The following is a 20754-nucleotide window of genomic DNA, read 5'->3' on the forward strand; positions in this document are numbered from 1 at the left end:
TAGTGGGAGAATTCCTGGCTCTATTTCCAATGTCTCGAAGCTCATTTACCTTGATTTTGGACGCAATTTGCTTACTGGGATGAATCTTGGAAACTTACAGCAGCTTAAACTGATCAGCTTGCAAATGAATCAATTGACAAATGATCCCTCTACGGGGGAATTAATTAGGTTTCCTTACTTCTTGGAGGGAATACAAATAGGAATTAATTAATGCATTTAGCCTTTGGTAATTGGTCTGATGATCTCTTGAAAGGTTCAATGCTTTTCGATGTGGCATCACTGGCGAAATCCCTCTTGAAATCAGTAAGTTGAGTAAATCAGCTAAACTTGTTTTGGGAAGAGAACTTTATTTACATTCAAATGCATTGAGTTCCAATATTCCACCAACCATTTTCATGGTTTGGTTTCTGAAATATCAGTTCTGAGTTTAGTATACAGAGGAACACTCCTAGATGGAAATATGGTTGCTGTAAAGGTTTTCAATACAGAAGTAGAAGATGCATTCAAATTAAAGGTTTGATTTGGACTTTGGAGTGTGAGGTTTTGCGCCATAGAAATCTTGTTAAGGTAATAAGTAGTTGTGCTAATCTTGATTTTAAAGCGTTGGTGCTTGAGTACATGCCAAATGGAAACCTTGAGTACTCGTGGGACCTTCATTTATACACAGATATGGAACTTCAATATGTACAACTTGGAAAACTCTCGAATTTTGAGGTATATCAATTTTTTACTTCTGGATACAAAATTGGAGTAATCATGGCGCGATTCTACATGGCAAGAAAATTGCCAACAAAACTATGGTAATTATGTACATATATAACTAACTATAAAACTTAACACTGATGTATACTGGCATCAACTTGTTTGAGCAAAGCCTTCCCAGGCTGCTATCATCAACAATGTAAATCTGTTTTACCCGATTATCAACTGTTCTCCGTATACACTCTGCCGGCTTATGGAGTATAGTAAGCTCGGTCAATTTGAACTGATCATACAGCATTTAACTGATTTCGAAAGTTTAGTTTCATTCGATCAGTATCAACTTCTTTCTTTCCAGAAGAACTAGCGGCTGCTTGTTCCTTCAAGGCTTCCTTTTCCAATTTCTTCCTTTCAGCATCAGCTTGCTGTTCGTTCTCATCGCGTGATTTTTTAAACATCTTGGTGAACACCACCAAAATCTGTGTCACTGCATCCAGAAAGTACAAATATGCATCACTCACACTAAAAGATATATGAAGACCGTCAAAATTTGTCACATAGATCAAAATGCTATTTATAGATATGCCTGGTTAAGAAGTTGCTAGGAGAAATCTGTTGAAGCAATTTTCACATTGGTTGAACATACAACTCTTGATCTAAATGGTACATGAACTAAACAAAAATCCCCAGGACAAATGCAATTCGAAAAATCTAGCCAATGGCAATATGCACTACACAGATGCTACACAAGACAGAGGAAAGGAGGGTGGCATCAACCTGACAACAGATCATAAGAAAGAGACATACACTGTGCATCACAGTCTTCGCATTAAAGGCTTAAACTACTAAAAGAAACTGCAACACTGATAACCCCTACTAAAATAGCTATATTACCAAGGGTTGCACCAAACAGCTACAAGACTATTTTTTTCTTTTCCAGAAATCTCACCAGATGGCTCATAACACAGCAAGAAAATTATATCATATGTATTTCTAACCTTGCTCAAAGGGGCATCGAGCTGGATCCTCGCCAAAATACAGGGACAGGGAGTCTGCACTCCTTCCCTGTAGATTTACAAGATAGAACAATGAGCAAACATGACCTGGCTTAAACTTCCAGTAGTCTTAAATATATGACATAGTGAAACGCAGGACAACTCACCACTTCAATATAAAGAGTAGTTAGAGACTTGACTTCAGCCTCAGCAGTATCAAGGAAATTCTTTAACACCTGAGAAGAAATGTCCAAGTAACTAACCACATATTTCAGATGTTCAACAAAATTATGAGTGTACACCAAATCGAGGACATTGCAATCATGTTTGATTTCAGCACCAGTTAGCCTCCACTCAAAAACCATGTCCTATACAAACCGAATGGGGGCATTTTCCATGCGTGCCCTTTTCACTTGATATTTTGAATGAAACTAATTATCATCCATTTATGACACATATTACTCTTCAAGACCAGCGGTAACTTCTTCCCTACTTTGTCTTCTCATAATATATCCAGGATGAAGTTTTTTAATAGTAAAGAGGGATCCTTGTATAATGAAGGAGACTTAGGGAAAATGGAATCCGCTCAATGCCATTCATTTCACTTTTGTCGTAAGAAACTGTTAATACTTTTAGACATTGCTTTTTATGATTTTTCAACATAAAAAGCTTCGGATGACTTTTGGTCGATTAGAATTAATCACGTGCAAATACGCGACAATGTTCCCATGTACTAGAATAAGTTTTCTACAAATAATTGTTAAGGTACATTGTCAAATGGCCTTCAACAGTTAAAATTTTAAGCTAAAAAAACATAAATCTTGAAAGTACATGCAACCAGCTAAGGCATTGCGGAAGTAGAAACAGTTACATTTTACCATTCTCTTATCTCACCTTCTGAAAGCCCGAAGATATTGCACCATCATTGTCGGATGCAGTAAGTTCTTGTTCAACTTTCTCAAGACCTTTGCTCACTGCTTGCATTTCTTCAGCCAAAGACTTCAGTTGGATCTAATCAATTAATATGACGAAACAAACATTTCAGTTTCACCGTTATACTTGTATTACTGCAAGTGAAGACCATCATGTACAGCAAGGGTACCTTAGAAGCAGCTTCCAAGTGAAGAAGATCCTTGTCGAAATCAAGCAACTCGGGCATTTTCTCAGCAAGGAGCTGACAGAAATAAGACAGATTTACATCTTTGGAATGGCAGTGGAAAGCGGAAACATACATATGGAAAAAGAGTTAAGACACAAGAGAAAGTCCAACCGTTATACTATTATCCACAAGGAAACTTGCATAATTTTCAAACAGTGTACTATCAGTTAGTAAGCAGATTCATCGACTAACAACAGTGTTGGACCAGGAAGAAATCTCAGAGCAAGGTCTAATGTTGTTCCAAAATTTTAATAAAATTTCACTTTCTGGAAGTTCCAGAATAGAGTCCAAGTTCCAACATTCCCCCAACATACACAAGTTTTGGCCCACAGCAAACTTCTAAGAAGAGTAGATAGGAACTTTAATGATTTCACAATTGGTAGATACACATCAAATAATATTACCTTAAAATTTTGACCCTTCAATGGGGAGAAAAGATCATGGGACGGATAGATTTAATGCAGAAGAGGAACCTAAAGCAGCAAATGGAAAATTAATGTGACCACTTTTCAATGGGGAGAAAAGATCATGGGACGGATAGATTTAATGAAGAAGAGGAACCTAAAGCAGCAAATGGAAAATTAATGTGACCACCAAACCTATTTAGAGCAATTCCTAGAACAGGAAGTTAATTGATAAAAAGGAAATGGATCTCTCGAATAACAAAACGCGGATGTGTATCACTGGATAAGCACTGCTCCACACAAAAATAGGAAATGAACAAAAAAATAAGCTACCCATGAACTTTATTGTGAATGTTAGCCACCAAAGTTATACAAAGTTGAGAAGCAGTGATCCAGTAGCCGGGAAGGGGCCTAGAAGTGCCTACTACACCACACGCAGCTTGGGGAGAAAGTTCCATAATTCAATTAAAGATAGATAGAAGGGAGAATGCCGGTAATGGGAGCATTTGTCCTATATGTACAAATCCAAATCGGGCGGATCTTTACCCGGAGTAGAGCATAAACCTAAAAAGATAAAACAGACCCATTCATGAACAAGAAAATACCATCGCGGTTTGGATTAAATCTCGATGAAAGAATACATCAATGAGAAGTTAATTCAATAAGTTCAATGACCCTTTCCTATAACTTCAAATTTTATAATGGAAAATCGAAAATATAAAAAAGGAGTCAAAACTCATCTTTATTGAAAAATCGAAGAAAAGCCCTTTCCTTAGAAGTAAAAAAGAACCTTTCTAGAAAAAAAAAGAAAGAGGACTGGAATCTATACATTGATTCACAATTTTTTTGAACCGTATGCATCAAAAGGCGCATGTACGGTTCCAAAGATTTTCCTTTGAACTGTTTGAAAGCTATCCAACTTGAGTTATGAGAGTACGAATGGTTTCTTTTTCATTTTCAGGAAGAAAGAAGAAAAAAAAAACTTACATCTTTAATTGATTTGATCATTTTACAGACCCAGTTGTCATTTCATAGATAGAATTCCATACAGAGACAAACCTCGAATCAATCATTTTTCTCGAGCCGTACGAGGAGAAAGCTTCCTATACGTTTCTAGGGGGTGTTGTTCTTGTACATAGGAAATGAGACTCAACATTTTTACTGCAAATTTAGAAGCCGTTTTCTTTCACTCATATAACTATCTAGTTTAGTTCATCAACCCAAAAAAGAGGTCCTCAGGTCAACTCGCTTAAAAAAAGTCGATATTCAGTTGATGTTCCGTAAGCCCTATTCACTCCTAGATGATACGAAGAATGAATCTCGGTAGGGGCCCATCAGCCCCATCTTTGAAAAGAGAAGAAAGATATGCAACTTGCTTGCGGCTTTTAAAGGGATCTTTCCTTCCTTCTCTACCTACTTCTCAATACCCTCTGCCCCTCCTAATTCTTTGGTAGCGGACCTTATTGATAGTTCGACCGTTACCCCCCGTCTAACTCAACTATTCGACTGTACGGCTATTGTGATAGCGAGAGAAAGGAGGGATGGCGCCTTCCTTTACCATTTGGCGGTTGAAAACAAAAGTACTTTCAGGTACACGGTTGTTAAGCTCATCCAAGGCGTATTTACGGAAGTAGCAGGGAACTTGACATTGACCATCCTCAATGACCTGAGGATGCTTCTAGCCTTCAAAAAAGAGCAATTGACGGGAGAAAGGACAATCTGCCTTCTAACCCGAGGTCCAGGTATTCAAGCCCCAAAGAGAGAGCGTGCCAAAGCCCGATGAATAGACAGGGGATGGACAGTCCTCTCGTTCAAGGAAGAGGAAGGGGGGGAAGTCCTTGGCATTCCTGCCTTTCTGTCAAAAATACAATAAACATAGAAGAGAAAAAGACCGGCGTCCTCCCGGAGGTCTAGCCGGTGAAGGCCAACTTAAGTATTGACCTGGCTTACTTAACTTAATAGGCTTGCAGAGGAAAGGCCTAGCCCTTGGAGCCGTACCACCAAGGAGAAGATCAGAGAATTACGCTTTTTCTCCCGCCTCAGCTTCGCGGATGGAAGGAGGGTGAGAGCGTAGCACGCACGCTCTATGTTTTTCGCCAGCTTTCCCTCTAGTAAAAGATTAGCTCGTACCCTCTCAGCCACGGATTGTCCTCCACGTCCATTTTTCGATTTTTTGGGTGCATTGGCCATCAAAAGTGGCAGTTCTTCTAGTGGTGCTGATCGTGCTAATATTGTGGGTAGTCTTAAGTTGTCTGGTAACTTTATAAGGATTAGTTTTCAGATTTTCATCATTAGAAGTTTGATTTTCTTATCAAGTTTCTACTTGATAATGAATGAAACCCTTTTCTCAGATATTTGTTACACCATCTTCTTCTTGTTTAGGTGCTCAACAGAAACACCTATACACATTTGGACTTTTCTTTGCTTTTTATTTTTTTACTTTTGATAACACATCTGGACTTTCTTTGGGTGATTTTGTAGGTTCATTTTGTGTATTTTATTTAGAATTGTTTCATTTGGCCAGACAACTTAAGCTTGAAATTTTTTATTTCTGTAAGATAGTCTCGTATACCTAGTTTCATGTTGGATCTTCAATTTCACTAGCGTCAGGTGTGGCACGTAGTCGGATTATCCCTCATGATAGACGCTAGGTTTAGCTTCCCACATGTGTGGCTTGACTCAAGCAAGCCTCTACACTTAGACAAAGTACGCCTCGAGGTTTTGGAAGTGTTAGTGGCATCTGTGGCGTTTAGCAATGCTTAAACGACACTTTGAGACAATGGATGACTTGGAAAATAAACTTGGTTAGTGAGGGAATTGGCATTTTTATCATAACACAACTCTCAGCACAATGCTTGAAGGAGTACATGACATTAGGACACACATATAAGGCTTTAGAATGCTTAGTAGTTCAGTTAGGACTTTGGGAATTGCTAGATCTATTGGTGGGTTGCTTGCTTACAAAAGGTGGGGGTCTCCTCCTATTTATAAGCCGCCAAGGATCATTGTAGACTCAAAAAGCTGGGCTAGGGGCTAAGTTGGCCACCAGAGTGCCCATGGGCAGCAACCCTGAACCCTTAAGTGCCTTCTAGACACTTCTGTTGTCCAGTGGTCGGGCCTCAAGGGTTGGGCCCTAGACCATGCCCAGCCCAATGCACTCCATCACAGCCTAGACCCATTGCATTCCACGGCACATCCTAGTATGCTTACCCCCTCAAGCTTTCTTGGCACATTATTGGCCATTCACCACATCACCCGTGCACACCTCGCCATGCTTGGACGCCCGTCCCTTGACATGTACCTTATCATCCTCGCGCATCACACCACGTACATGACATGCGCTATCCATGGGCGTTTAGCCTCATGCATATACCTTGCCCTTGTCAGGCACCATGCCACACTTATGATGTAAGCCTTGCTTGCATGCTGTGGCTCCCGCTTGCGCTTCACTGCGCTGGCCACCATGCCTTCTGCATGCTCCATCTTCGCACCATCCTCTTGTGCCAACACTACTACGTGTGACGGCCATGCCCCATGCCAACGCTTCCCCAATTTCCCTTACTTTATTATTAAACTTAAACAAATCATTTGATCTTGAATGTTGAAACCTTGAAAGCGCTCGCCTTCTCTCAGTTAGCCCTGTCCATGGCCACCCCAGCCCTTGTAGCATGTGCAAAATATTTTTGGCAGGTTATGACATAGAGCTCAAATAAACTTCGCACTTTGTCAACCCAATCTTGAGCCGCTCATCAATCATCATTGAGCCAAACTAATCTAACTCAACTTAAGCTTAAGCCATCTTCAATCTCTCTCAATTTAGAGCTAATTGATACATACTACTTTAGAGCTCAAGCTTGTGCATCTAATAACATCCTGACATTTAATAGAAAAAAACAGCAACAAACAAAAACAGTCTTTGTGCAATTACAACAAGATAAAAAGAAATTTCCAGGAAACAAGTATGATCTAAAAAGAATAGTTCTACCTTGCACAGATAATGCATCAAGGTCATTTTGTTGTTTCTAGCACGAGTGTCAGAAAGCTTAAGAAGACTGTCCAACTTGAACCCTACAGCAGATCCTGCAATGTAATTACAAAAAAAAAAAAAAAAGATATTATTCGTAGAGCCTCCACAAAACAACTAATCTTTTTTGTATGAAGATCTAGATCTTAGAAAGGCGTACCTCGTGCTGTACCCTGATTCAGTGCATTTCCCAATGTTAGAATGGTCTGCATTATTTGACGTAGTTTGGCAGATTCTTTCACCTACTTGATCAGGAAATGCAGTTAGAATCCAGTTGAAATCAGAATGTGCCAAATCAAACTTCATAAGGTATTAAAAGTACCTCTCTAGTAGCATTGTTAATTGTACTTAGGTTAGTTCTCAAGTCAGTCACCTGAACAATTCAAGATAATACAGTTAACAGAAAATCAATGGCAGACTGCATAGACATCCGTTCACTAACAAGTACAAGAGTGAATACCTGATTAGAAAAAGTGATAGTAAATGAAAACACTCTTAACTTGGACTCAACTCGTGGGACCTTCATCAGCTCCAGGAAAAACTGAAACAGTTATTAATCCAGTTAATTACTCATAACTTAGAGGCTAAAGAATTTTGTAGTTTCCCATATATATGTATATATAGTCAAATTGGAGAAGACCTGCTCACACTTTCCAAGCATTTCCTTGTCCCCATTATAGTTCTGGAAAATAGAACATAAACAGTAAAATCAAATTTTGAAACCAAAATTAACTTTTAGTTGTTAAATGGCAAGTATACACTGTTAAGAAACTAGCACAACTAAATTCATAAAGGTAAGCGAAATCAAGCAGAAACAAGTATACACAACAGACTATGATATACACATCCACAGATACCAGGAAAGGGAGTCATCAAACGTAAGCTTGCACATCATAGATGCAAGTACATACTCCATATAAGCATGCAACTGCCAAATGGGTCATTCAATTATGGGCATCAATCTGCACAGCTACTTATACAAAAGGCACATCAACAAAATCATAGGCCACTGACTCCAATTACTCGCTGAACTAGTATTCTAAAAATAAATACAAATGCAAAAGGTGAATGTGTTGGTCTTGGCTCCAAGTACCATTGGTAAGAACTTCAATGCGAATTATTTCTCTAAACGAGGAGAGTTAAAGAAAATTTCTCTAAACGAGGAGACTTAAACAAAAATTGAAGCTAATTTCAGAAGATATCTCTAACATTACTTATGAACTCAAAATAAATGACTAGATGCATAATACACAAATATTATTGTGATCTAAACTTTGCCATGATAGGCAAGCACTGCCAGGATGAGAACGGGATAGTACCCTCAGTGTCTCCATTTCTTCTTTTGTTGGGCAAAACTTTATCAGATTTTCAACTTGATCAATGTCCAGAGCTGACGAATCCAAAGCCAAAACAGCATTCTGTAAAACATGCATATACTAGTTTGTCAGAAATCCAGAAATTTTTAGTAAAAAGAAATCCTATTTGTATTCGCATAATACTGGCATGAGATGAGTTTAAATGGAGTAAAATGGTCAGTGAGGACTCATATAGCCAACCCCAACTTGCTTGGGACTGAGGCGTAGTTGTTGTATTAGTAAAGGAGATTCAGGGTAAATATTTCATTCATTTCAGTCTACCTCCATTAAAACTCAAAAAAAACCAGCCTAAGAAACCATGCATGAGCATCCCTAAAGAATGTTCACCACGCTGACTGAACACATGCATGAATCGGCATATTATTACTGTGCATTACTACAATACGATTTGATGACAAAGCCAAAGGATAGAATATTTTATACAATATCTATAGTGATTCTTTTGAATTTCAACATAAATATATCAATTGAGTTTAACATTTAATTTTGATCTCCTCAAGTCTGGTGAAATTACATGATCTTTTCAACTCTCTAAAGTTGTTAAAAATATAAAAGAATAAATGTCTTTTTGATCAGTAGTTCTACAGCTAGTTCTTTCTTCAGTAACTTCTATTTTCATAATATATATAACTCATTTTCTCTTTTTATTCATTTCATTGAACTCCGTCTATTTCTTTTTTTTTTCCAATGACAATGGTGCCCGGTCCTACTTGTGCGCGCACCTCCACTAATCTATAGGGTACACGATACCTCCTATCGGCATAGGTATGGGTAACTCTGCCAACCAAAATTTAATCAGATGAGAGAAACTACCTCTTAACTTTTTGCCTCTGTTCGTATTTGAACTAAAATCCTAGGGCCTCTCCTACCTCATTGACACTCTTAGATGCTCATTGAACTCCACCTATATGAGAAAAGCATAACTAACTTGAAATTGAATTACGAGGAGAATTGTGATGGGTTAACGGCTCTCATAAAAATAGTCAAACTACCATAGCTCTTTTGAATAAGACCTGACGACTTACATAGAGCAACATGGATACAGATGATTCACATAGCCAACCCCAACTAGTTTGGGTTCGTTCTTCGTTCTTTTATTGAGTAGAAATATAGATAGTTAATCAGTATATCATTCTTTTTTAAGCAGAAATAAAGATATTTCACTTTCAATTTAGAGTTCAAGACATACTATGATCTTATTCTTTATTTGTTGAGAACCATCTTTTTGTCAAACCCATGATGATGATTCAATATTTTTGCATAATATTGTATCTATTTGGTTCATCAGATACTTCCATAGATTTAGCAAATGTACAAAGGGACAAGAACCAAAATACTAAATTATAATCTTTTGGAAAATAGAGTCTTACAGTATATACATTCAATTGTATATGTTATTTGTTACTTGATTACAATTGATAAAAACATAATGAGTCATTATTACTTTTTTTGGTAGTTTAAGCCAAGTAAAGATTAACTAATATAATTGTTTCATATGATAAACAATAAAAAGGTTTGGTCAAAAGACCGACCTGTGGACTAGGATACATAAACTAGTGCAATAGATAAAATATTGAAGTTGATAGTAGAAACAAGAAGATGCTAAAAGAACTCACCAGCATATCAGGCAAGGGAATCTTGATTTTTGTAAGCATGATTTCGCAATTGTACGCCCTGCGCAAATCAACCTGACAAAAGCATATGTTAAGAAATAATTCCCGTTCTTTAACAAGTTAAACCAAAATTTAACACTTCCAGTCTTTCACTACAAACAGAGGGAGTTCTGTAAAATGGACTCCCAATACCTCAGGAAGAAAAAGAAGCCAACACCCAATAGACTGTTCACCAATTATTCCATAGTGATCTCATAATATATAGTGAAAGCTTTAAAGTAAATGTTTCTTTCTATAGAAGAGATTTATCTCTTCCCAAGTTAGCACTAACAGATAAATTAAGTAGCAGGTGAACTGAAATTCATTCATGGTCAATGGCCATCCCAACGGGACACGTCTATGTTTGAGCACAGCCTCCGCAACCCTTTCATTCTACTCCATCTAGATATGTATCGCAACCTATAAAAATGACTTTGCTACATGAATTTATATTACAAACTACTAAAACAGCTGTTAAGAAATTTTCAAAAGATAAACATTTGAAATTTTTTTGATATGATGGACCCCATCCTCCAAACCTACTACCTCTACCTAGGAGGCCCAAGTGGTCTTCCCCTCTTTACCCCTTGGTGACTTGAACCCTCAACCTCATGGTCGGAGGTGAAGGACCTTACCACTAGGATATCCCTCCATTATTCAGTCAAAGATAACTAACTTAACTTCCCTGAAACAGAAATGGTGTTACCTATGGGATGGAAAAAAGTAGAAATTTTCCACCCAAAGTTCATCATTTCATCATTCATATCTGTGTCCAGCAACCACAAGTTCTTCTCTATCTTGGAATGCTTGCTTCCAAACTTCACCTATGTTAAACCCATTTGAGGCCTTACTTTCAACTTCTTTTCCACATTGTTAGCCACAACTTACCACTAAAAACCCTCTTTAAAACCTGTCCAAAATTCTTAATATCTCTATTTAACTAGTGAAAGAAAGAGATCCATACTCATTCTACAACATTCTCATAACTATCAGGACAATGAGTCCAAGAGGCATCCCTACCCTTCCAATTTGGCCATAACTGAGGACTTGGCTATTACTCCAAGAGCAACTTCACTTACTTTTGATTTTTGAAAAAAGAAAAAGATATAAAATATACATGAAGAAGGTTATAGTATCCTCAATAGATTTGACTAGACTGTCTCAGTACCACTTCTATGTTGGCGCAGAAGCCATTAGCTGGCTGGGTGGAAGTTACGTGTTTTGGGAAGTCCAAAGTGGAGGTAACACAGCTGCCCAAGGAAACAAGTAAGAGAACTTTTGAATTTTCATCCAATACTAGGTGCGTTGAAAGTGAAGGTCACGGGGTGGCAATACTCTATTTCTGGATCGGATTTACTACTGATATTGAGTTACAACACTGTTAGTTGGCCAGAGTACAGTCCTACCAAGTACTTCAAGAATATCATGGTAATTTGGCACTAGTAGCAATTTAGTCCATTTCTCATTTCAAAAAATTTATGTGGTCCAAGGTGTGTCTTTACTTCTAAACTCCTCTTGAGTTTAAATCATTAAAACCATCATCTTACATGTACTAGTCATGGAAGATTATTGACGCTTTCATGTCTTTTGACCTTATAAATGTGCAAATTCAACATTATCTTGGCATTCATGCATTTTCAAAATAGGCAAAGACGCAATGTTTAATGTTTTATTTGGGCAAGAAGAAAAAGCATAATTGCAGCTGATGACAGATGATTTGATATAAAAGGGCAGCCCAGTGCACTAAGCTCCTGCTATGGTCCGGGGACTTACCCTGCATTTCTGCAAGAGGTTGTTTCCACGACTCGAACCCGGGACCTCCTGGTCACATGGCAGCAACCTAAGTTGCTTGGATTCTTCACTATTAGTGCCGCACCCGTGTCGACACAACGTGGGTCTGGGTGTGGAATTCATACCGGATCTGGTCAACCAAGTTTGGATACTTTGACCAACATCGACAGAGAAATTTGGGACAAATACAATAATGTTTGAAATCAAAATAAAAGCTAGGGTGAAATTGAAGAAAATGGAATACCTTGTATATAAAAATTTCTATGTTAGTCCTTCCCTTTTATCTCCTTTTGGATTTCTCTTCTTGACCAATATTTTTTCTTTCTCAAAATACCTTGTAAGTTTTTCACATAATGTCTAATAATTTAAATATATTTTTATAACTTTATTTTTAGATATTTGAATTATTTTTAGCTGAATCTTCGCACCCGGATCCGTACCCACGAATCTTAAAATTTAGATCATGAAGGATCCGACCTCTAGATCCGCACCCGTATCAGACACCCGCACGCGAGTCCGAGCAACTTAGGCAACAACTTTACCAGTTACGCCAAGGCTCCCTTTCAATGATAGATGATTAGATATAAATCTATGAATTACAGTGCCATGTATAAATGTAACTTCTACGCTCAATTACCATTAGTCAAGTGCAGCAAGCATCATTAAGAACCACTGTGCCTATTTGGCTAAGAGGAAAGTAAGGAGTATCAATAGGAGAAGGATTAGCTAACAAGATAAGATTCGGTTTCCTTGTCCATGCAGGGAATAAAGAGGAAGGAGAAGAAAGTGGATGAGCTAGATTATAGCATCCTCCATTACATATCCAATTCTGCAGACCGGAGAAATTAAAGGTTTAGTTTGAGCCTAAAGAGAAAAATGTCCACACATGTAAGCGAAAAATGTTGTTAACACATAAAGCACTCTAAAGTGAGAGTGAGTGCCGGAGGAAGGGAACAAAGACAGAAATGAATTAGTATCTCCAATAAAACAGGTAAGGTAGTGAGTGAAATATACAAAGGAAACGGGGCATTTTCATCCTACATATCCATTGTGTGCCTTGCTCAGAAATTTAAGAAAAAGTGAATATACTTGTTTAATAGCAAATCATCAGCACATTTAACGATTATAGAGACTGGAAACAAGATAAAGCATAAATAACTTGCCAATTGCACTTTTTCTGGTTTGGTGATTTTGGAACCACGTCGAGCTCCACCTTTGCTAGTTCCATCAGTAGCTGAAGCCACCGAAAACAAATTTTCGAGCTCTGTAATATCAATTTCAGGTGCTCTGTCACATACATTAAAAAAGTTTGATCAGAACTTCCCATAACAAAGAGATAAATAACAAAATTGTATACTCAAAGTGCTCAGAACTAGCCTAATGATGACCTGTAACGGAGTTTCACGAGACAAAATAAATAGCAAATGTTATGATCTGCGTATTAAATTGAAATGATCCAGAAAGTTAACATTGTAATTTTTCATCGCCCAAAATAAAATGTGCATACCTGGATGTATTTTCCTTATTTTGCGTATCTGCCCATAAACTCCCTTGCATGGCCCGTGTAACCTTCGACCAATGTAAAGGCTTCAATGGAGCTTTTTTAGGAGGAATTGAAGTACCTCCTGCACCTCGCCCTTTCCCTAGAGCATTTGAGCCTACAGAGGCTCTTACACGTCCAGTAGATGAAGGTGGTGGTGGTGGCACATTATGTCCCTTTCCACCAGGTGGTGGAGGTGGAGTGGGTGTCAAACCCCGCGTAGGAGGTGGTGGAGCATTGGGAGCCTTTGGTGCTGGTGGAGGTGCAGGTGGAGTTGAACCTTGCCTAGGAACTCCCAAAGGAGGTGGAGGAGGTGCAGGTGGCCTTTTAGAATTGCTTGTAGGTGGAGGTGGAGGTGGTGGAGGTGCCAACAGAGTTGACCTATTTGATGTAGAGGATGAAGGTGGAGGTGGTGGAGGTGGTGGTGGTGGAGGGGCCAACGGAGTTGACCTATTTGATGTAGAGGATAAAGGAGGAGGTGGTGGTGGTGGAGGTGCCAAAGGAGTTGACCTATTTGATGTAGAGGATGAAGTCAGTGGTGGTGGTGGTGGTGGAAGTGGAGGGCCCTTGAAAGAGACAGAAGGGGGAGGTGGGGGAGTTACACAAGGCAAGGGCGTACACTTAGATGACACGGAAGGTGGAGGGGGAGGTGGTGGTGGTGGAGGAGATAAAGGGGGGAACTTGGAAGAGACAAAAGGAGGAGGGGAAGGAGGGGGAGCTGATAAATTACAGTTAGATGGCCCCCGAGGAGGAGGAGGGGGAGGTGGAGGTGGAGGCAGAGGCGGAGCACTCCGAGAAGCAGAAAATGTAGGGACAGGAGGTGGATGTGGAGGAGGAGGGGTGCATAAAAAGCTCTTATTTGGAAGTGGTGGAGGTGGTGGAGGTGGCGGAGGTTCTCTAGCAAAGCTATCAGGGGATGTTGAAGAAGTATGTTCTCTTGGCGGTGAAGGTCCTCTATTACCACCGATTGAAGGTGGTGGCGGCAGTGGTGGAGGTGGAGGTGATCTATAAGAACTTGCAAGTGCTGGAAGCAGAGGAGGACGCGGGACAGAAGAAGGGCCACCAAATATAGGAGGAGGTGGTGGTGGTGGTGGAGGAGGTAATGAAACCTCCTTGCTAGGAGAACCAAACACAGAGGGTGCCAATGGGGGAGATGGTGCTGATGATTCAGGGACTTTTGTACTAGAAATCACAGGGACAGGTGACGAAGGTGGTGAAGGTAATGGAGAAGAAGAGGAAGTTCTTGTATCGCAATCTCGAACTTCCTTTGAATGTTCGGGAGCAATGGCAGCATCCAGTTGACTGTTATTTTCAGAAGGAGACTGAACAGAACCAATATCTGACATTGAAAGCTTCACTTGATCCTCAGAAATCTTCAGATCAGAAGTTTCATCAGAAGCTGAATCTTGTTCATCTAAAAAATTGATGTCTGTTGTATTAGCATAAGTAAGATTACTAGCTTTCTCTGAGTCCAGAAAGTCCAAACTGTCAGCAATACTCGATGCATTATTTTCTTCTTCAGAGTCAAATGGGGACGAATACCCGCTCATCCTACTTTGCAAAATTGATAAATCTTTCATATCATTCAACACCGATAGTTGTTTAAACAACCATAACGCAGCATCATCGCCAGTATCAACCCAATCAGCACCACTAAAAAGTTCTTGAACCCTTGAAAAAGCTTCGATAGGAAGCCCACCTTTCTCCTCACCATTTAGAGCTGCAGTGGGAGCTTTTGCAGGAGATATGCTCTCAACATCACCAAATAAAACCTGCGAGCAGAATGTATAAAATTAGAGGAGAAATATGGAGAGCAAAGATGATCCACTTAACCAACACTAATCAGACAGACACAAGAAAGTATTCACCTCAGCTCGAAAGCCTTTTGGATACCGTGCCTTTGAATCCCATAGAATATCCAAGTTATCGCAGTTTAACATTAAAATGTTGGACCGAATAAAAGCTGTGTTGAACATTATACGGAACATCATGACTTCCCTTTCAGGGTCCAGGTCTAAGTGGACACACTCCAATACTACATCTCCTTGCACCAAACACTGGATATCAATCTTGATGACATCACTGTCCTTCTGCAAAATGATAACAATCATGTTGCCACACAACAGAATTGAAGAAAACAAGAAACATGATGCAGTGACAGCAGTTTTTTTTACCTGGCGATAATGTCGAAGACTTCTACCTTTCTTTGGCATGGTGTACAACATATGAGTTGACAATCCATCCTTGCTAAGAAGGTTCCGGCCAAAAATGCGGACAATTGGCCTACACCCTTTTTGATTGTCGAATCTCGGAATGGCACGAAGAATGAGGCAATCGAGAGAAAGAGCTTGTTCAGGAGGAGGCCACTCGGGAGATATATTTCTTCTTGATATATATTGTACGTAACGAAGCTGAGAAGGGAATGGATTCAGAGGTGACAATAATTGTGATAAACCTTTAGGTGCCTCACGATAAACCATCTCGAGAGTTTTTCTTTCTCCACTTTGTAACTTTCTGAAAATCAAGAAACTAGCCAAAATGAAGGCTAGAAGGGGCCAACCACCTCTCTCACAGTGTAACAAAATCACATTGTTATGATTTCGAAGAGAAAGCCAACTCTCACAGACACATAGAAAATGATGGATCAAAGACAAAGGCAGTACAGGACAGCCTTCATATTGCCTTGGATAATCCATTACAGTTACATCATACTCGCATAAAATCTCCGCGAACTGGCTCCTTTTCTCGCCTTCTCTGAAATTGAAACCAAGAAAGGAGGAATCTGGAAATTCTTCGTGCAGTTCATTTATGATTTCGTGCAAGTAAAGCTGGTAAATTCCCTCAGGCAGTACTTCAGTCGAAAAACAAGAATCAAAAACTGCAGACATTCAACACAAGAGAAAACAAAACTTGAGAAAAATACAATGCACTTCGAGTATTCAATAAAATGTAGAATATCAAGCACATTATCAAGTCAAAATTGGTTCTTTTACCGTATACTCTATCGTCAAGTTCCAGCAACCCATCTGGGGGCCTTCTATAGAAAAATCTACTTAACAGCGACATAATAATACTTAGCCAATAAAGCACCTAATTTACCTGTCATCAAAGAAATTTAAACCCATTTTTCATTCATATAGTGTCCCAATATCATAAGGGTCAAAGAATCAGCTCATAATACAAGTTCAAGAAAATGTGAAATTCAGAAGAAAAAAAAAGTTATCAAGAAAATGCAGCTTACATGAAAAACTCAAAACTAGTCTCAATTTTTGAAGAGCCACCTAGTTAAAAGGGATTGAACAATTTTACTAGTATCCAACAAGTGAAAAAGTAACGATACTGTAACATTAACACACAAACTCACATAAATATATATATATATATATATATATATATATATATATATATATATATATATATATATATATATATGTACAAGAAGACCCAGAAAGGGAAATTTTTGAACTGAAGCAAACCGACAGAAGCTGTTGAGGAAAGATTCAAGATTTGAGGTGAAGAACCGACAGTGTTGCAGTAACGTTTTCGATTTTAGTATGAATTTTTTTCTGATGTGGGATTTGAACTATTTGGAGTTTTAAAATTTGGGAACGGAAAGAAAGGGGGCTGATTTTTTATTTTAACATCTGCTCGTTGTAAATTTTTTAAATTACAGTACCAACCCTATACTTGTCTGGATGACTTCATTGGCCCTGGTTGCAGCCAATATCTATTTTGAGCGAGGTGCATGTAGATTAGTCTCGTTGGAAACACTTTCACTGAGAGGAGACTGGGTTTTGAATTTTATGGAGTTTAAAATTTTATGAATTTTATGGAGTTTGATTATTGTTGATATATATATATACACGATTTGAACTAAAGCAATTCAGAACTACACTATATTTGTTTGCGCTCTCACTTAAGTAGGATAGTTCAAAATCAAACCGTAACCGTTAATGAATCGAAAAAACGGCTTATTGACTTATTGGTATCACGTTATCGGGGTAACGGTTGGTGAACGGATTGAAATTTATAATTAACGGTTTGGAGGTGGATTGCTCAATTTTCTTATCGGATAAATCGTTAACATGTTAAGAATTTTTATATTTGTAGTTTTATTCTTATGTAGATAAAATAATTTTTGAAATCAATCAAGTAGAATCATGTTAACAAGTTGATTACATGAGTTTGGACTTCCTCCTATATTTGTTTTTTGATAGCTGGACTTACTAACTAAAAGGGAGAAGACACAACAATGATAGATGATATCTGTAGACAGTTTGAGTTCAAATATTGGTACTGATTCAAACCAGCTTTCTCACATATTAGACTTCAGTTACGAGCACTTATCAGATTGGTTGAAATAATGCTTAGTTTCTTATTTAGCATTCCTGGAGGGCAAGGAAATTCCAGTTACTAAGTTGGCTAAGGTTGTTGAAGGATTTTTGTAAAATAATTGGAGAAAAGAGCTTGAATAATGTAGGAACTAATTATTTGATGGATCTTATGGTTGAGCTAGTTGTAATTGTCAAAAAGAAATCTAAGGGTGGGGTAAAAAGAAGTTGTCTTTATAATCTTGCACATGATTTTTGTGAGAAAATGATAAATTTTTTAGTTCTCTACTTCTCTTTTATTATCTATTTGGTTTAGCCGATAAATCGCTTGATAATTACTCGCTAATTGTTAATTTGATATCATTCCGCCTGATATCTTATTGGATGGCTAGTGGATTACTACAGTTATAAATCGATAATCAATAAGCCGAATCGTTAAGCGTAAATAACCACCTGATCCGCCCGATAAGAACCCCTACACTTAAAGCCTTAATTAGTCGTTTGGTAACCTTTATATTTTTAATAATACTTCTTTCTAGAGTTATGTAAGCTTTGAAGCTGGTTAGAAATTGAACTGTCTCGCCGGTAGGATGAAACCACTTCTTCTTATGTGCCCATCTAATTTGGCGCTATCTTTTCACGTCACTAAGAAAGAGTCTCGACCGACCCAGTATTAACTTATTGTATACAAAACTTTGGCTTTTCCATGACAATCCAACATGGGTAATGATAGACAGATCAAAGATCTATTCTAGTAAACAGTTTAGTATAATTAATATAATATTTAGTTAATTGCATAAGAAAAAATATTTAATTAAGTTATGCATATATTAGTTTTAAATTATGAGGTTTGAGATGCACTTGTAGCATACATTAGGGTGATTAAGTATATATACGATGGAGCCAAGACCCAAGTGAGGACATTATATGGAAACTCGGGTTATATTTTAGTATTGATGGGGTTTCCTCAAGGATCGACCCTTAGCTTGTTCTTGTTTTCCTTGTTGATGGATGTACTGACGCGACACAACTAAGGGGAGGTGCCTTGGTGCAAGTTATTTACAGATAATATAGTATTGATTAACAAGTCGATAGGTGATGTTAACACTAGGCTAAAGGTTTGGAGACAGACCCTGGAGTCTAAGGATTTTAGGTTGAGCAAGACTAAGACAGAATAATTGGAGTACAAGTTTAGTGATGTGGCTCGTGAAACGGACATGGAAGTGAGGCTTAATAAGCAAGTCATCCTGTAAAAAGGTAGTTTCAAGTATCTTGGATCTATAATCCAAAGTAATGCGAAAATTGACGATGATGTCACCCATCGAATTGCGGCGGGGTAGATAAAATAGAGGCTCGCATTCGGTGTCTTGTGTGATAAAAATATGCCAGTTAGACTTAAAGGTGAGTTTTATAAAATGGTTGTTAAGCTCTCATGTTCAGAAGTTGAAAGTAGCAAAAATGAAGATGCTGAGATGGATGTGTGGGAATACTAAGAGAGATAGGATTAGGAATGATGATATTCAAGACAAGGTCGGAGTGGCTTCCGTGGTGGACAAGTTGAGGAAAGCGAGACTAAGATGGCTGAGGCATGTTAAAAAGAGTGTCCAAATGCCCCAGTGAGACGGTGAGAGATATTGGTATTGGTGGGCCTGAGGAGAGGGAGAGACAGACCAAAGAAGTATTAGGAAAAGATAATAAGGTAGGATATGGCATGTCTACAGCTTACCTAGGACTTGGCCCTAGATAAGAAGGTGTGGAGATCAAGAACTAGGATAAAAGGCTAGTAGGTACTCGTGAGTTTGTCATTGTCGTCCCTGTAGTATGTATAGCACTCTCGTACTTCCTTATACTTAGATTTGTATTACTACCAGCGGTTTCATTTCTTTAGTTATCTTGTTATCTCGATGTATCGGTATTGCTTTGAGTTTTTATTTCCTTTTCGTGGTTTATCTGTTGTTGTGTTTCTTCTTTGCTATGTTGTGATTTTGCTTTTCATGAGCCGAGAGTCTATCAAAAATAGCTTCTCTGCCTTCACAAGGTAGGGTAAGGTTGCTTACTCACTACCCTTCTCAAACCCCGCTAGTGAAATTACACTTTGAGATAGATTGTCGTATACCAGTATGGGGTTGTTTGTTTCATCGATTAATTATACAAGTGATATAATATATGCTTTTATTTACATGGCGAATAATAATGTGGGATTATATGCGATCAATAATAAAGTGTGGCTAGTTATATATGAAATACCTACTTTGAGAATAATTTTATTTTTAAAATAATATCTATGTTACCGCTAACTTATGGGCCCGAATTCGCTTTGATAAATGTGCCTTCAGTAAAGTCTTGCCAAGTGTCAAAGAGAAAGAATAATGGCACAAATTTATTTCTTACCAGGGAATTAAAAAGATAAATCAGAGTAAAAGTCAATTAAGGATTAAAAACAATATTACTTTCATCTTTTGAAGGGAATGATAATCCCTTAAACAAAATTTTCTAGTGAAACTTTAATTTTAAACCAAAGTTAAAAGTGTTATTTTATTTTTTTAGGCGGACACTTAAACTTGTACGAATTTTTCGCTTAGGCACCTAAACTAAGCTAGTGACCTATTGAACACTTAATCTATATGCAAAATATTTCTATTAGCCTAAAAAGTAAAGAAAATAAGATGCGTGTAGTTCAGATGTAACTGATTTGGCAAAGAAGCCAATAAAACAAAGACACATGGCGTTTAATCCAAAATAATTTTAAAAAACTTTTGAGCAAATTAATAATAGAAAAAAGT

General features: G+C 38.1%; 1 protein-coding gene across 4 annotated transcripts; it reads right to left on the minus strand.

The window, feature by feature from the left end:
• Positions 1-683: 683 nt before the first annotated feature.
• Positions 684-17435, minus strand: LOC107824924 (formin-like protein 14). 4 transcript variants are annotated; one of them, XM_075229292.1, is made up of 18 exons: positions 17321-17435; positions 16634-16739; positions 15815-16518; positions 15509-15730; positions 13608-15412; positions 13264-13387; positions 10274-10345; positions 8601-8699; positions 7922-7963; positions 7742-7822; positions 7604-7654; positions 7442-7523; positions 7243-7337; positions 2797-2868; positions 2589-2705; positions 1862-1930; positions 1698-1764; positions 684-1186 (listed from the first exon to the last, which is right to left on the minus strand). In XM_075229292.1, exons 2-18 carry the CDS (start codon positions 16704-16706, stop codon positions 990-992), a joined length of 3972 nt encoding a protein of 1323 aa, XP_075085393.1. In that variant the 5' UTR covers positions 16707-16739; positions 17321-17435; the 3' UTR covers positions 684-989. The 4 variants fall into 4 exon arrangements, with proteins under 4 accessions (XP_075085393.1, XP_075085391.1, XP_075085392.1 ...); XM_075229290.1 differs by lacking the exon at positions 17321-17435 and adding an exon at positions 17121-17252; XM_075229291.1 differs by lacking the exon at positions 17321-17435 and adding an exon at positions 17117-17252.
• Between the last annotated feature and the right edge of the window lie 3319 nt (positions 17436-20754).

The sequence above is a fragment of the Nicotiana tabacum genome, chromosome 14 (assembly GCF_000715075.1).
Source record: "Nicotiana tabacum cultivar K326 chromosome 14, ASM71507v2, whole genome shotgun sequence".
NCBI classification, from domain to species: domain Eukaryota; kingdom Viridiplantae; phylum Streptophyta; class Magnoliopsida; order Solanales; family Solanaceae; genus Nicotiana; species Nicotiana tabacum.

What these genes read in the sequence shown, in the direction of transcription:
- LOC107824924 (XM_075229292.1), bottom strand. Translation starts at nt 16,706, where the DNA reads ATGTCGCTGTTAAGTAGATTTTTCTATAGAAGGCCCCCAGATGGGTTG. An exon ending in GAATCAGGGTACAGCACGAG is followed by an intron (nt 7,338 to 7,441) that starts GTACGCCTTTCT and finishes ATTACATTGCAG; the next exon opens with GATCTGCTGTAGGGTTCAAG. An exon ending in CTACTCTTTATATTGAAGTG is followed by an intron (nt 1,765 to 1,861) that starts GTGAGTTGTCCT and finishes GTAAATCTACAG; the next exon opens with GGAAGGAGTGCAGACTCCCT.